We start from the raw sequence: 16,650 nt of genomic DNA on the forward strand, positions 1-16,650 counted from the left end.
ACTAATTGTTCTTCAACTTTCAGCAGCCCCACAGCAGAAGGGTCCTCTGAGAGGCCAGGCAAGGTGTTCAACTGTCTGATTTCCTCTGTCTCCACAGCAGCTATGCCAAAGTCCCAGTGAAGTCCTTTTGGGTCTTTGAAATACCCACTCCTCAGGTAGTCTATGCCAAGGATACATGGGGCCTCTGGACCAGTCACAGTGGGGTGTCTATGCCATTCCTTCCCCCTCAAGCTGACTTCAGCTTCCAGTACAGTCAGCTGATGGGATCCCCCTGTCACCCCAGAGACAGAGATCGATTCTGGCCCTAGGTATCTTGATGGCATCAAAGTACATTGCGTGCCAGTGTCAACTAAAGCTTTGTATTTCTGTGGGTCTGATGTGCCAGGTCACCGAATCCACACAGTCCAATAAACCCGATTGTTCCTCTCCTCTACCTGGCTAGAGGTAGGGCCCCCCTAATTCTGGTCATGGAACTCAATTCTCTCTCCTTGTGAATATGACCTGGAGGTCTGTTCAAGAGGATCGGACATGACATCACCACTCCTATACCGTCTGAAATCTTGGCCATGAGAAACCGGAGCAGCATTTAACTTTGAAAGATATCTTGTGGTAGATGAGCCTCTTTTTAATTCACGTACCTGTGCGGCTAAGGAAGAGGTGGGTTTTCTATCCCACTTCTTCATATCTTCTCCACGCTCATGAAGGAAAAATCATAGATTGCCGCGTGGAGTGTACCTTTTCTCCTTGGCCGGCGGGATTTCTGCTCCTGATGGCAGAGACTCTTGTTGGTCCTGGTGAAATATAGAAGATTCCTTCCTTAATTTCCTCTCTTAGCTTCTAGTGGCCTTCTTCAATCTTTTCTTCCAGGCTTCAGACATGTTCGGCCAGTTTTGTTTCCACAGCTGAGATGTGGGCTCGTAATGGGGCAGTGACAGTGTCTTGGTAAATGCCAAGTTTGTTGACCAGCGCTCCCACCTTGTCCTCTCCCTCTGTCCTCTGCAACGTTGCTAAGTAGGGGGAATACATTTCTGGCCCAAGTCATGCAAATTTTGACCACATCTGGGATGTGCACTGTACACCATCCAGACTTTTAGGGAATCTTTCATCCTCTTGAAAAGATTATCTCCAGTATGGCTAATTCTCTTTAGCACCAGATACCTTGTTCCATCATGTTCCACTGTTCTTGCTGTACATGGAGGTCATCCTTACAGAGATATCTGTCCCTCACGCTTGACAACAGTCGCTGCCAGATACTGTTTCCTGCCTCTTTCCAATGCCCTGATCAATGACCGCATCTCAAGACAGGGATCCCAGCTGCCTTGCTTCACTCCCATCTAGAATTGTATCATTGGCCGCGCCGTCCCAGATTTGCAGCAGCCAGGTCAAGATGGACTCATTTGCCTGTCGTGTGAACTCTCTCCGGAGCTAACGCAGTTCGCCATGGGATAGGGACCGGATGATTATTTCTGGCTCCGTTTCTTCTGCTTGAGGTGAAGGTCCTGACTCTTCCTCGTCATTCACTATACGAACTGATTTGGTCTTTGATTTCCTTTTCTGGACAGGGCCGACTGCTATTGGTTTCAGTTGTACTTCTGGCTCCCCCACGGTTTGTGTGGACGTAGTGCTGGTTGATTTGTTTCCCTTTCTCTCTGGCTCAGCTGTGGTTTGGGTGGACATGGTCCTGGTTGATGTATTTCTCTTTACCTCTGACTCAGCCGTGGTTTGGGTGGGCATGGAGCTTGTGGATTTGCTCCTTTTCTCCTCCTCCTGACCATGCTGTACCATGCCAAGAAGTGTGCGGTAGGCACTGGCCAGTGCCCAGCAGGTTGCTGTAAGGTGCCCATCTCTGGAGCTGCCCAGAGCATCTTCCTTTCACATAGCTTATTATTTTGGCAGGGTCCTGTAGTTGTTCCAGGGTTAATTTCCAGATCATTTGAGGATAGAAGCTCTCCAAATACTGGCCCATATCCTCCCACTTCCCGTGCCACTCAACATCATCCGATCCCAGGGCAGGCCTTGAGAAAACCTCCCTAGAAGGCCCATGAAATGGGAAATGAATAGAGGGTGTGGAATACATATCTTTGATCATCCACACAGTGATAAACTGGTCCCACCTGCTAAACTAGGATAAATATATATATATATACACATATATATCTTTATCTTTTTAGTCATATTTGAGAGACATATTTTGGTCACAGTCTAAAACTGTACTCAATAATAATAAAGATAAGAATGTGTTTATTTCCCTAAGTAAATATTCTTTTTCTAAACTGAATATTATCTGTAAATAATACTTATTAGCTCATTTATTATCAAACATTTGGAATCTATAAGTCTTTCCTTTTCCAGGTAAATAAAATACCCTGAAGATCTTGCCTTCTTTTCAGCACTCAGCAAAAATAATAATTGTGATCAGGCAATAGTGGCATCATTATTTGCACTAGCTTCTCTCAGTAGTTCAATTTTGTCATCTATGCTTCTTTCAGGAGAGCCATAAAGGCTTTACCCAGGACAAACACCTCTATGATCCTACAAACTAATATTTTTTTTGGCAGCACAGCATCAGGAGACTGAAACTGATGAATATTAGATAATTCTGATCTTCTCATTCATCCTGCTGCTGACATTACTGTACAAAAGCACAGGTAGTCATCCCGAGAGGAATTTCTCTTACTGGGAGGAAAGGAAAAACATGTGGTGGGAGTGAGTTAGAAAGTCTAAAGAGCCTGCTACCACATAGACTTAAGTTTAAATCTCTAATACTGTTATGCATCAGTTATTAATGAATACAAGTGTAGATTTAAAAATGTCATATGATTCCATGTCTCTCTGAAAATCATTCTGAGTGCTAATCAACAAAACCCTATGAGTTCCTAAAAACCTTCCAAAGTCATTGTCTTAGGTTTGAGGGGAAAAAGCAAAATGTTTACCCACAAACAGAGGAGGGGATTCCTCCACAATAATCACATCACTCTTTATCAAATTTAAGAAAAGGAACTTTAATCAGAAAATGGATATAAGAAGGATAACTGTTCTTAACTGATATATATATATATATATATATATATATATATATGTAGGTATAGATATATGTAGGTATAGATATAACTGTAAACAGACCAGAGCAAACTGCTTCCCCAACACCACAAGAAAAAAACCCAAAAGAGAACAAACTCCAAACCAGCAGGTTTCCTCCTGGAGAAAAGTTATACTTATGGGCAATGTCTGTATCACACCCCGGCTCGCTGCAGGGTGAGCTCCCAGTCCCTCTCCATCGAGACAGACGAGCGGTGAGCACTCAGATGAATTCTGTCTCTCCCTCTGTGTCCCTTGTCCCAAACGAAGAAGGAAAGCTGGAAACGGAGAGCCGCAGTGTGTCCCGGGAAGCAGTTGTGCCTTCTCTCTCCCGGGTCACTGCTGCAGCCGGGGCGGGCAGGCCACAACACTGCAGGCGGTGGTGAGACTGGAGTGGTGACCAGGGCCCCAATCTGAACCAGGAGAACGGCCGTGGCAAGGAGAAATGAACCAGCTCACCAAAAAACAGCAGCAGCAGCAGCAGCCAGGAGCAGGAGAAAATGGCTTCTCCTCTACTGCAGCACACACACACACACCCAGCTCCTGCGTTCAGCTGAGCTAAAAAAATTGGACTGTCCCCAAAAACAAAAGACACAGTCTGCCCCCCACCCAAACGATCAAGAAGCCCGTAGCAGTTAGCTACTTTTTTTGTTAACTGATGGTATGGGCAGTTAGTGACACGGAGAGAATTTACATTATAATTCGAAACTACAACAGTCATTTAAGACAAAAGATGCATGCATCTCTTCCATCAGTTTAATGTTCAGAGTACATCACACATGGCAAATGTCATAATGTCAGGGTACTGCTCCAACTTTTTGAAAAGTATAAGGTACAGCTGCTATAGGGAAGTGCCACTGTAGGTGCTGTCAGTCATAATGATACCCCCTTCAGGGCACAACAACCCATGCATAAGAATCAGTCTGTTGAACAGAAACATACACTACATATATCCTCATGTCTCAACAAGTCCAGTCCCGGAAGGACAGGAGGATTACAACCTCTCCATCACTCACTTCCTCATTTGTAATTCCAAATGAGGATGGAAAAAGCAACACTATTTATGGGCCGGAGTATCCTTAAGAACTGTAATTATCATTCTTCCTATTTTGAATGTGTCTACATTGCTTATAAGCCATCACAGTGGGATCAATGGTCCTTTTGGGACACTGAAGTCACCAAGTTCCTACTTTCTTCCCCTGGAGAGCTGAGGGTTTTGGCACTTCAGCTATGGCTGAAGCATGTCAAGAATGCAGCATGTAGAGGATGCAGTACTGGTTAAAAAATGAGACTATACTATGTATCTACCTGTGTTGGGTTGACCTTGGCTGGACACCAGGTACCCATCAAAGCCACTCTATAACTCCTCTCCTCAACTGGAGAGAGGAGAGAAAATATAATGAAAGGCTCATGAGTTGAGATAAGGGCAGGGAGAGATCACAAACTGATTATCGCCACAGGCAAAACAGACTTAACTTGGGGAAATTAATTGCATTTATTACCACTCAAATCAGAATAGGATAACGAGAAGCAAAAACAAATCTTAAAAACACTTTCCCCCCACCCCTGCCTTCTTCCAAAGCTCAACTTTATTCCCAATTCTCTACCTCCTCCCCCCAGTGGCACAAGGAGATGGGGAATGGGGGTTATGGTCAGTTCATTACATGTTCTTTCTGCCACTCCTTCCTCCTTAGGGGGACGACTCCTTCCCCTGCTTCAGCATGGGGTCCCTCCCACAGGAGACAGTACTCTACAAACTTCTCCAGTGTGAGTCCTTCCCAAGGGCTGCAGTTCTTCATGAACTGCTCCAGCATGGGTCCCTTTCCACAGGTGGCAGTCTTTCAGGAACAGGCTGCTCCAGCGTGGATCCTCCATGGGCTGCAGGGGGACAGCCTGCTTCATCATGGTCTTCACCATGGGCTACAGAGGAATCTCGATTCCAGCTCCTGAAGAATCTCCTGCCCCTCCTGCTCCAGTGACCATTGGTGTCTGCAGAATTGTTGCTCTCATATATTCTCACTAGCCTCTCCTCTCTCTGCAATTGCTTCTGTGCAATAACTTTTTTCCTTCTTAAATTTGTCATCCCAGAAGCACTACCACCATGGCTGATGGGTTCAGTCTTGGACAGTGGCAGGTCTATCTTGGAGCCAGCTGGCACTGGATCCATAGGACATAGGGGAACCTTCTAGCAGCTTCTCACAGAAGCCACCCCTATAACTCCACCCGCTACCAAAACCTTGTCATGCAAACCTAATACGCTACGTTGCAAATGTCAAATAATGATATATTATCTACTATGTAGCTCTACAAAAATGACTTAAAATACTGTGTTCAGTTTTGGGCCACTTGCTACAAGAAAGACATTGAGGTGCTGCAGCATGTCCAAATTGCAGCAATGAAGCTGGTGAAGGGTGTAGAGCACAAATCTTCTAAGGAGCAGCTGAGGGAACTGGGAGTGTATAATCTAGTGAAAAGGAGGCTCGGGGCTGGTGCACCTTCTCACTCTCTACAACTACCAAAAGAAGTTTATAGTGAGGTGGGTGTTGGTTTCTTTTCCCAAGTGTCAAGTGATAGGATGAGAGGAAACAGCCTCAAGTTACACCAGGGGAGGTTTAGATTGGATATTAGGAAAAAGTTCACTGAAAGCATTTTCAAACCCTGGCACAGGCTGCTCAGGGCAATGGTGGGGTCACCATCCCTGGAGGCATTTAAAAGTCATGTAGATGTGGCACCTGGAGACATGGTTTAGTGGTGGGCTTGGCAGCGCTGGGGGAACATGATTCTATGAAATGGTTTTTGAAAGTATTTAAGGACAAGAACTTCATTAAAATTGCAATGACTAATAAAATTATTAAAAAAATATGCTGACTGTATGTCTCTGGATTTCTTTAGAATTACATGAATCCTAGTCAGAACTGTCCACAGGGAAGTTATTTTCAAAATAAGTTTTTGATTTTTTTTTAAATTTCACAAGAATAATTTTTAGAATCATATATTAGCCTTCTATATAGTTGTGATGCTCCATGCCTAAAGATGTAACTTTAAAAATTGCAACAAGAAATTACATAAATGATAAAAGGCAAAGTCAAATAAAAATTAAGTGTAGAAATTACCAAAAGAAATTTGACTCAAACATCCCATTCAAAGATTGCATATCAGAAAAGAAGTGGAAAAAGCCCAGGTTGTTTCAGAAATCTCTCAGAAATTTAAAACTACAAGTTTTTACTACATCATTTTATATGCTTTCCATATTAAAAAGTATCACATATTTGCAAAATTTCTTACTCTGTAATAGCACATTAGAACATTGGATCAAATCTTTGTATTGTTGTGGAATTTTATAACAATAAATGCCTGCTTATTGACAAGCAAAACCAGCATCTTGAAAGAGATAAAATTTTGATTAAGTATCTTACGTGTTCAATAAATAATATTCTCCAATTAAACAATACTTCTATGTTTCAATCTCTTCAATTTATTTTGCCTGTAACAGGCTAAAATATTTTTGAGGAAATGTTATCATGTTACCTTGATATAACAGTATTGTACAGTTTTATTAGGTTTTCAAGGCCAGGTTTTGTTAGTGGGGTCGGAGGGCTACAGGGGTGGCTTCTTTGAGAAGCTGCTGGAAGCTTCCCCTATGTCTGACAGAGCCAATGCCAGCCGGCTCCAAGACAGACCCACAGCTGGCCAAGGCTGAGACTGTCAGCAACAATGGTAGCTGATTCGATTGGCAATAAATTAAATTAATTTTTTTCCACAATTTGAGTCTGTTTTGCCCATGACGGTAATTGGTGAGTAACTGAGGCCTTCAGGGCCTCGGGATGGTTGGTAAGGGGATCTGGGGCACAAGTTATATTCTTCTCTATACTTCCAGTTGAAGGCAACAACATTGGAAGAAACAGATGGGCCCAGTCTATTTGTACATGTGTCCACAGCTGGCGTCACTGCCAAAATTTTAGGGTTTTTGACAATGGGATGGCCTATGCAGCACTAGGCATGCTGGCACCAGATGGGATTCATCTTTCTCAGCGAGGGAGGAGAGTCTTTGCTTGGGAACTAGTGGGGCTCATTGGCAGGGCTTTAAACTAGATGTGATGGGGAGGGGGACAATATCAGACTTGGCCCTGGCAAGCTGTGGGATGAGAGGCAAAGGTTACAGAGGCAGGGTGTTAGTGAGGGCCCTCTGACACGGACTCACAGATGTGCTGGCCACACTGAAGCACACTTGCAATCTTATGGAGACAAGACAGGGACTTCTGAGGTAACAGAAGCCAATAGGAAAACACCAGAGAATTATCTCAAAGAAATTAAGGGATGTTCCTCTGGGAAGGCAACACAGCCACCAGCCCAGCTGATGTTCTGGGTTGCACTCAGCTGGAAGCCACTGTGCTGCTAGAAAGATATGACCTTGCTATTACTGAAACTTGGTGGGACGAATCCCATGACTGGAGTGCGACTATCAAAGGCTACAGGCTGTTCAGAAGAGAAAGGGGAGGAAAGAGAGGTGGAGGGGTTGTCCTCTAAATCAAGAAGTGGATTGAGTGTGAAGAGTTGTCTCTGAAGAACAGCCATGTGCAGGTCGAAAGCACCTCTCCTATGAGAAAAGGTCGAGAGAATTGATATTGTTCAGCCTGGAAAAGAGAAGGCTTTGGGTTGACAGAATTGCAGCTTTCCACTACCTAAAGGTAGCCTACAAGAAAGATGGAGAGGGACTTTTTACAAGGGCATGCAGGGACAGGACAAGGGGGAATGGAGTCAAACTGAAAGAGGATACATTACGATGAGATATTAGGAAGAAAATCTTGACTTTGAGGGTGGTGAGGCACTGGCACAGGTTTCCCAGAGAAGTTGTGGAATCCCCATCCCTGGAAGTGTTCAAGGTCAGGCTGGATGAGGATCTGAGCAACCTGGTCTAGTGAAAAGTATCCCTGCCCATGGCAGGGGAGTTAGGGGGATTGAAACTAGATGAGCTTTAAGGCCCCTTCCAATCCAGGACATTCTATGACCTTTCCCTGTCCTTATCTCAACCCATGAACCTTTCATTTTATTTTCTCTCCCTTGTCCAGCTGAGGAGGGGAGTGATAAAACAGCTTTGGTGTGCATCTGGCAGCCAGTCAAGGTCAAACCACCACAACAGTATATAACAGTATTGTTCCTTAAAATTTCTTCTATGCTTTAATTTGCTTCACATAAAGTAGACACTCTTCTAGAGAACATAGCAGTGAACTCTACAGTCAGCTGCAGAAACCTGAAATGAAACTACACATTATTAAATTATATTTGCATTAATTTTTAGAACTTTGTAGCACCACAGTTAATTTTATAGCTCTCCTGCAAACAGGCAGACAGTGCACCCTAATAAAATACTGTTCAACTTTAGCTATTATAAACCATAACTATATGCCCTTTTTTTACCTGTATGTTTCATCAGTAAAATTTTGTCAGTGTATGATATAAAACCTAACCATGAACATGCTTAAAAACCAGGCACACTCTGACAAAGAACCAAATGCATATACCCCACTGGAAGGCTGAATACATTTTCTTGATAAAGAGGCAAAAGAAGACCCAGAAGCTGCAGATCATTGTCCACTCTTCTCACCACTTGGTCACTGGAGTACAAATCTCCTCTCCTCTTTCCAGGGAACTGGGGAGGACTGGAGGTAATTCCGGGCTAAGGTATCTCCTACATCTCCCTCAATTCAATATACATTGTTCAAAAACCTGTCAGATCTCTAGAGGCAATTTTTTTTCTGCATTCATCTAGTTATCACAGGAAGAAGTGCTGCAAATGTAAGAACTCAATTCGAACAACTATAAAGATGCACTTGAGGTTTCTATTCTTTCTCTCCTTCCTTTTAACCGTAATTCAGAGTATGCCATAATCACCCAAGTGCTACTCTTCCTACATCAGTATCTTAAGAAAAAACATTGCTGATTAAATTCTTGATAAACCCAGAATGTTACAAATGGTCCTAGTACTGAGAAACTACATAAAATAGTAACAGGAAGAATGAGTTTGAAAGTAGTATCTCATCATGAAAGGGTTTTCTTATTCTTAATTATAAAGTGACTGCAGTTCTGTGAATGCAAAAATAAAAAAAAAATCAAGCATATTTTCACTCACTTTCAGAGGGGATTTTTCCTTAATTTAGGACTATATTGAATATAAAAGGAAGGAATGCAAATTTTATCGGAAATTAAACACCCACAGTTCATGAATTATTTTCAATTCCAATCTTAAGCATTTAAACAGGAAAAATGTTACATCAACTCTATGAGAAGAGTAATAATTAAATAAAAAAACTTCACCAAAATGAAGTCAGCTTGTTAGCACTTTAAGGAGTGGTAAAGGTGATGGTGAGAACTTCATGAAACATTCACAAATGTTAATCCTTCTATGTACAGAGAGAAATTCCCAACAGGCTAACTTTCAGAAACTTCTTCAGCAGTGTGGATACACTGACTAGAGATGCACAGTTTAGCTTTCTGATCTTGAATATGATTTTTGAAGTTATGTCTCAGTGGAAAGAAAACAATTCTGTGTTTTCCTTAGAAAATCAAAGAAAAATAAAAGATTAATCAAAAAGGCTATTTTATCACCAATTTTATATTAGAACCCTACCTAACATCCAAACACAGGACTAGGCTGCCCTAACACCATGGTATCCATGTTGTGGTCTGCAGATTTCTGTGACCTCTAGACTAATTCCAAGGAGCCTGTGGAAAGTAACCAGACGAGATGGAGTTCATTTCCCCATAGCAGCCCTCACAGCATTGTGCTTTGCATTGGTAGCTAGAAGGGTGTTGATAACATACCAGTGTTTTGGCTACTGCTGAGCACTGTTTTCCCCAACATTCCATCCCCTCACTCCCAAAGGACAGTAGGCTAGGGCTGGGCAAAATATTAGGAGGGAATATAGCCAGGCCAGATGATCCAAAATGACCAAAGGGATATTCCATACCATATGACGTCTGCTCAGCAATAAAAGCTAAGAGAAAGGAGGAGGAAGTGGGGCATTCATTATTATGACCATCTTACAGAGCAACTGCTACGCGTGCTGAAGCCCTGCTTCCCAGGAAGTGACTGGACATTACCTGCTGATGGGAAGCAGAGAATAAAACATTTTAGTTTTCCTTTGCTTTTGCACATGACCTTTGCTTTTGCTTTATTAAACTGCCTTTATCTTCACCTGCAGGTTCTTTTCCATCTTATTTTTTCCCCCACTTTCCTGCTGAGGAGAGGAGTGATAAAGTGGCTTGGTCGGCACCTGGCAGCCAGGCAAGGTCAACTCACCACAGCAAACAAGCCTAACAGTCAATGTTCACTGCAGAGAGTTTACATTTCCATAAGAAGAAACACTAAGGATGCACAAGTAAAACCACTGAACATCTGTGCTTTTATCTGTTCTTTCCACCATCTGACAGAAGAATTCTGTTTTTTCAGATTCATGCAAATGCACATTTATACAGTACACAACTATTTATCCCATCTATCCCAATCACTTCTCCCCTTAACAGCTCAGTTTATTCTGATGACTTTGATACCAGTTCTAAATTTGCCTTTGTCATTTAAAGATCATAACTCACCACTACACTTCCAGTCTATATCACTTTTTCCAAAATTCTGATTCAACAAGCAATATTCTCATATAATTAATACATTATTTAAAACAAGCAATCAAACAAAAAAAACCCTCAAGCTTAAGTGCTTCTAGCTATGTGTCTAGCTAGAAAACTAGAACAAGCAAAAAAGTCAATAACAAATGAGAAGGGAGCAAGTTATCTGAAATTACTCTGCTGAAAAACTCACTCCAAATATAGTCTCAGTTAATGTATAAACTTAAATTAATTGTTAAAACATACAGCTAACTAAACAAACTTACCATACAGGTACGGGAGTTTTCTCCTATGAATGAATCTCTTAGCACCTGAGTAAGTTTACTTGCCCTGAATGGTGTATGAGGTTTGTTTCGGCCTAAGGCTCTAATGCACTCCTGAAAGAACAAACAGGTTTATATTTAAGAAAATCAGAGTAAAAACTCATATTTATAAGATCCATATAAAAGAAAAATATATAATACAAATGCAATTCAAAATCAGAAAATATATGCCTTAGTTATGTTGAAGTTATGTAAGCTTGAATTCAAGAAGTGTTAGGCTTTCATCTCATCAAGCTCAGTAGAGAGGTAGGAACCTAAAAAGGACTTAGGAGCCTAAAAACTTTCTAAATCTCATCCAAAATGTTTATATATATTGTATTCAACAACAACAGAAAAAAATCATTGTTGATGTTAAATCTCGAGATTAACAACTATTTCTGATTATGATCTGCAAAAGCTTGAATGATCTACAGCCTCTGCCAGCAGAAGTGTGGACAGTGACTCATGTTACCTCTATCAGTTAAAAGCAGTAGCTTTGATTCCAGCTCTACTAAAGTAAACTAAAAATAAACGGCGGAGGAACTGGACTACACACAATCTATGAGATTCATAGTGAAGACATTTTATTACACAAAGCACACAGTTTATATAGGGTTAGGACTACAGCTTATTGGCTAAAAGAGTTACACACCACCACGCCAGATACTTCAATTGGTTAAAGCCTATCTCTCACAAGTCCCATGTTTATATTATTTCATCCTGGCTGTTTTCATGCACCTGCAGAGTCTTGTGAATTCTTACTATGTGAATTCTTGGGGAGCAAACCTCCTCCCTGTCAGCCAGCAGCAGCTGAGCTCTTTGCTGCTTCTGGCTGATAGCTAAGTCTCACAGGGCTTTCTATAGATCTGAATTGCTCACTTTTCATTTTGCTGAAACAACACTCTACCACTGACTTTTTTTACAGCTCAGAAGAAAACACTGGTGCTCAAAATTTCTGAAAGCCTCCACAGATCGCAAACCTAGTAAGCATAGCTCTGTATTGATGTACTCAATATTGGAAAACACTTGAAAATGTCATTCCCTGTTATAAAACATTCATGTGAAGAACAGGGAAAACATCTCCCTCCCCTTTCACTCACATGAAGGGTATAGGGCTAATTAAATAAATATTAAGAAATTACTATAGAGTTTCATCAGTAACTAAGTACAATAGTGCAAACCAAGATCACACTAATCTAAACATCACTTCTGCCCACTCAGAGCTCTAACATCAGCTAATAAATGACTTCTTACAGAAAAAAGTTCAAATTTAAATTTGTTTTGCTGTTGTTGTCATATTTTGATCATTAATTCCAGTTTCTGGCTTTGCTTTAATACTTTGTGTACAAGCACCTCTTGAGATTCGGGGCTTCCTTTGTACAGTTTTAACATGTTTACACACAGAACTTCTTCAAACAACTGTGCAACAAAATCTTTTCATATTATAGCTCTGCTTTTATCAGGACTAACAGATGGAATGGCTTTTGTGTTAGATGAATAGTTCTACAGTAATTCAGCTAATCCTTATGTTGCATCTATATCCTTGTGGCCTATTGAAATTTCCTAGAAACAGCTTCTTCCAAAAGCCAGGCTACAAACTGTGGCATGATAATCTAAGAAAGCATTGCAACCATGAAGCAGCATAAACCAACTAAACAGGCTGTTAAAGGTTAAAACAAAAGTGGGATGGGGGGCTGGGAAGAAATTTTTCTCTCCCTCCCAACACAAAGGTTTGTTGAAGTCCCAAGACTGAGAAGAAAGGACTGCTTGATGACTCTAGATTCCAACTTAATGGTGGGGATGAGGACGGACAGGGGGTTTGCACTGGTTTTTCCAGTGGCTGCGGGGACTGCAAGCTAGTTTGCCGAGCTGGTGAGTGCCCCTTTTCCTAGCTTGGTTCTTCCTGCTTTCCCCCTCGAACTTCTCCATGCACCCCTGGGTTTCAGAGAGAGCAAGCCTTTTGGATTTTGCTGCAGACTTCCTGATTTTCAGCTGTAAGGGGTTGCTGAGAACCACCACCCCACTCACCCTCAGCTCCCAGCGCCTCTTTCTTAGGACAAAGGCACAAGGAGAGAGAGCCTACTCTGCCTTGAGAACAGTTCCATCTTGACCCTTGTGACTGCTATTACCACGTGACTCCTTTGGAGGGGTCAATACCCCACCCCCACCCTTTTCGTCTTTGTCTTACTGGAAGACTTTGCAGCCAGTTGGGACGTGGCAGTGACCCCTACTGTCTGTGAATATAATTGCACCAGACCAAAGACAAAAATTCAGTTTCATTTAAAGGGGTTGTCCTTTTCTTTGGGGGGTACAGTGTAGTTGTTTATTCTGTCCTAGTTTTGGTTATATATATCTATTTGTAGTTAAGAACTGTTATCCTCTGAGCATTTTTATAAATTTTTCTGATTAAAACTCCTAAATTCCAAAGCGGTGGTGACTCTTTGGGGGAAGCTCCTCTTTTCCTGGTCCATATAAATATCTTAGTTTCTTCTAAACTAAAACATAGGCTCAGAATAAAATCACCATGATACAGAACAGAACAAATACAATGGAAAGCTGGCTTTAACTAAAGTGATTATTTAAAAACTCATCAGCTGAATGTTATAGAATAACTGATAAACAGAAAGTCCAAAGATGGTTGAATGTGAATTTCACATGTGTGCTGGTTTAAAGGTAAACGGGCAGGAAAAACGAACCCAACAAAAGAGAGATTATAAGCCAGAGTTACAATTCAATAACAATATTACAATAAATACAATGGCACAAAGATAAATTGGTTTTAACACATGGAACCAAGAAGTGTAACCCAGCACCCGGGGCACAAACACAATGGTGCTGGCCCCTGTGTTGAGCCCCACGTGGTTCCTCTGAGTCCAAAGCAAAAACAAAGTGAAAAAAACCCCTGTTGCTGCAGATGATGCCTGCAGTCTGGTGAAGAGTGGTGGTTGCAGTCTGGTCGAAAGTGGTGGTTCTCCTCCTGTCGAGGTTCTGGTCCTCCTCTGGATCCGACGAGTGGTTCCCCAAGGTCTTCAAATCCCAAGATTATGTACCCTCCGGTCCAGGTGGGAACGCCAAGTACCTCCCCCAGGGCGGGGAGTTACACATGGGTCAGTGAGTCATGGGTTATTTTGGAATTGTAGCAGGCCCATTAGCAGACACATCCCCTCAGGCTGAGTGTGAAGGTGCAAATGCCTCCCTGGAGGGGAGTTATCACAGCTCTTATCTCACAGATGTCTTTCAAACCCAGCTCACACCCTGAGGAGTTGGGTGTGCCCTGGGCAGCTGCTGCAAATGGTCAATTGTGAACACTTCTTGGGAAATAAATAGCGGGTGTAGAATACATAGCTTTGGTCACATCCACACAGTGAGAAACTGGTCCTGGCTGCTGAACTAGGACATTATCCACCCCTTATTCTACACCATCTATGTAATTCCCAAATTAATATCTTTTTTTTTTCTAACTGTATACAAGCATGCATATATATATATATATATATATATATATATATATATATATATGTATATACAAGAAAACATTACAGACTGGTTTCACTCAAAATTAGGTCCCTGTCTCGGTTTGAGGGGAAAAACCAAAATGTTTACCCACAAGCGGGAGAGGGGGCCTTCTCCACAATAATCACACCACTCTTTATCAAATTTAAAAAAAAGGAATTTTAATACAAGAAGGATAACTGTTCTTAACTGATATATATATATATATGTAAACAGACTAGTGCAAACTGCTTCCCCAACACCACAAGAGAGAGGAAAAAAAAACAACAACAAAACCCAGCAGGTTTTCCTCTGGGAGGAAAGTTATACTTAGGCAGTGTCAATGTCACAGCCCGGCTGGCTGCGGAGTGAGTTTCCAGTCCCTCTCCAGAGAGACAGACGAGTGGTGAGCTCTCAGATGAACTCTGTCTCTTCCCCCTGTGTTCCTTGTCCAAGAAGCGGAAACACGAGCAGCCAGAAGCAGTCCAGGGCAGGGCAGGCAGCAGCGAGCAGCCAAAAAGCAGTCCTGGGGCAGGCAGCAGCAGCGAGCCGGCTTCTCCTCAACCCCGCACACACCCCCAACTCCCAGCCGTGTGTAGTCCCCAAGAACAAAAGAGACAAACCTGCCCCCACCCAAGTGATCAGCAGTTAACTAATTTTTTTGTTAACTACTGGCATGGGCAGTTAGTGGCAGGGGAGAGAATTTACATAATAATCCCAAACTACAACATTATCCACCCCTAAATTCTCTTCCATGCCAATACTCTACATTAAACTTAAATTTTCTTTCAAATATTTAAATGTTTACAAATACAGTAATATGAGTCGTTTACCCAGAGATAAGTTCCCCTTGAGGTATACATTGTGTCTCTCCATCTTCCTGCATCACCCACCAGGTGGAACCAGATCCTTGAGCAAAGACAATCCCATGAATGGGTTTGCCTTTGCCTGAGGCAGGGTTAATCCAGACTGTTTTCCCTAGCATACCTCTCAGGTTGTTATGGGTTTAGCCAGGTGGGCCTAAACTTAGGTTTTAAAGTTCAGCTAGGCCTAGGATTGTCAGCTGATTTAAGCTGGGCTGAGCTAGCTAACAGCTGACTTCTTCCAGCCAATAATATTGTATTCCATACCATACTGCATCATCTCAAAGGGTGTAAAATCCAGTGTGTGGGAGTGGCTTAGTTAATTCCATCATGGCTGCACTAAGAGGAGGACATCTAGCAGCTCCTCTACTATGCTAGGCCCTGCTCCTGTTGCCTGTGCTTGCATTTTGTTTGCATTCAGGGAAGTAGAAATATTTTGTTGTTATACTTTCTCTTTCTTGCTGAGTGTCTTTTGGAGTGCTTATGAATTTAGAGTAACAGACTTTGCTTTGTATTAATTGGGGAGTGGGAAGTTATTCCTTGTTATATATATGTAAGTTGTGTAAGTGTGTGTTGTATTGTAGTTTCCTCTTAATTTTTCTCTTTTCTGTATAAATACATGTAGTTAGTTTCAGCATAAACCTGGCTTTGGAAGTTTTTTTTTCCTCTCTCCCTCTTCTTTTCCCCTTAGCTGGTTGGGGGGAGGAGGAACCCTTTTCACTCTGTCCTGGACAGTTGGTGATTTGCCAGCTCAACCCAGGACACAGGTGTATTACGGGGACTTCATCTACAGTGTGAAGGGGTTCTGACTGGGCAGGACCGGCTTGATTGACAGAGCCTCTAGTGTTGACTAGCCATGTAGCCTTTGCTAAGTGTTGATCCCAGTGTTTTAAAGTCCCTCCACCCAATGCCTTCAAAGTGGTTTTCAACAGTCCATTACACCGTTCAACTTTCCCGGCAGCTGGTGCATGGTAGGGGATATGATACACCCAGTCAATGCCGTGCACTCTCGCCCAGGTAGCCACTAAGCTGTTCTTGAAATGATTTCCATTATCTGACTCAATTCGCTCTGGGGTGCCATGTCACCACAGGACTTGTTTTTCCAGGCCTAGGATGGTGTTCCAAGCAGTGGCGTGAGGCACTGGGTGTGTCTCCAGCCACCCTGTGGTTGCTTCCACCATGGTGAGCACATAGCGCTTGACTTGGCGGGTCTGTGGCAGTGTGATGTAGTCAACCTGCCAGGCCTCCCCGTACTTATACTTATCCCAGCGTCCACCATACCACAGGGGCTT

At 42.4% G+C, this 16,650-nt stretch overlaps 1 protein-coding gene across 1 annotated transcript in view; it reads right to left on the reverse strand.

Annotated features, from left to right (window-relative positions):
• Nucleotides 1–16,650, reverse strand: part of LOC139682991 (kinesin-like protein KIF2A) — a 97,257-nt gene that overhangs the window by 12,183 nt on the left and 68,424 nt on the right. The window contains exon 16 of the mRNA XM_071577693.1: nt 10,968–11,078. Coding sequence (XP_071433794.1) covers nt 10,968–11,078 — 111 coding nt within the window. The remainder of the gene's footprint in view (nt 1–10,967; nt 11,079–16,650) is intronic.

This window comes from Pithys albifrons, chromosome 26 (genome assembly GCF_047495875.1).
Source record: "Pithys albifrons albifrons isolate INPA30051 chromosome 26, PitAlb_v1, whole genome shotgun sequence".
Classification (NCBI taxonomy): Eukaryota; Metazoa; Chordata; class Aves; order Passeriformes; family Thamnophilidae; genus Pithys; species Pithys albifrons.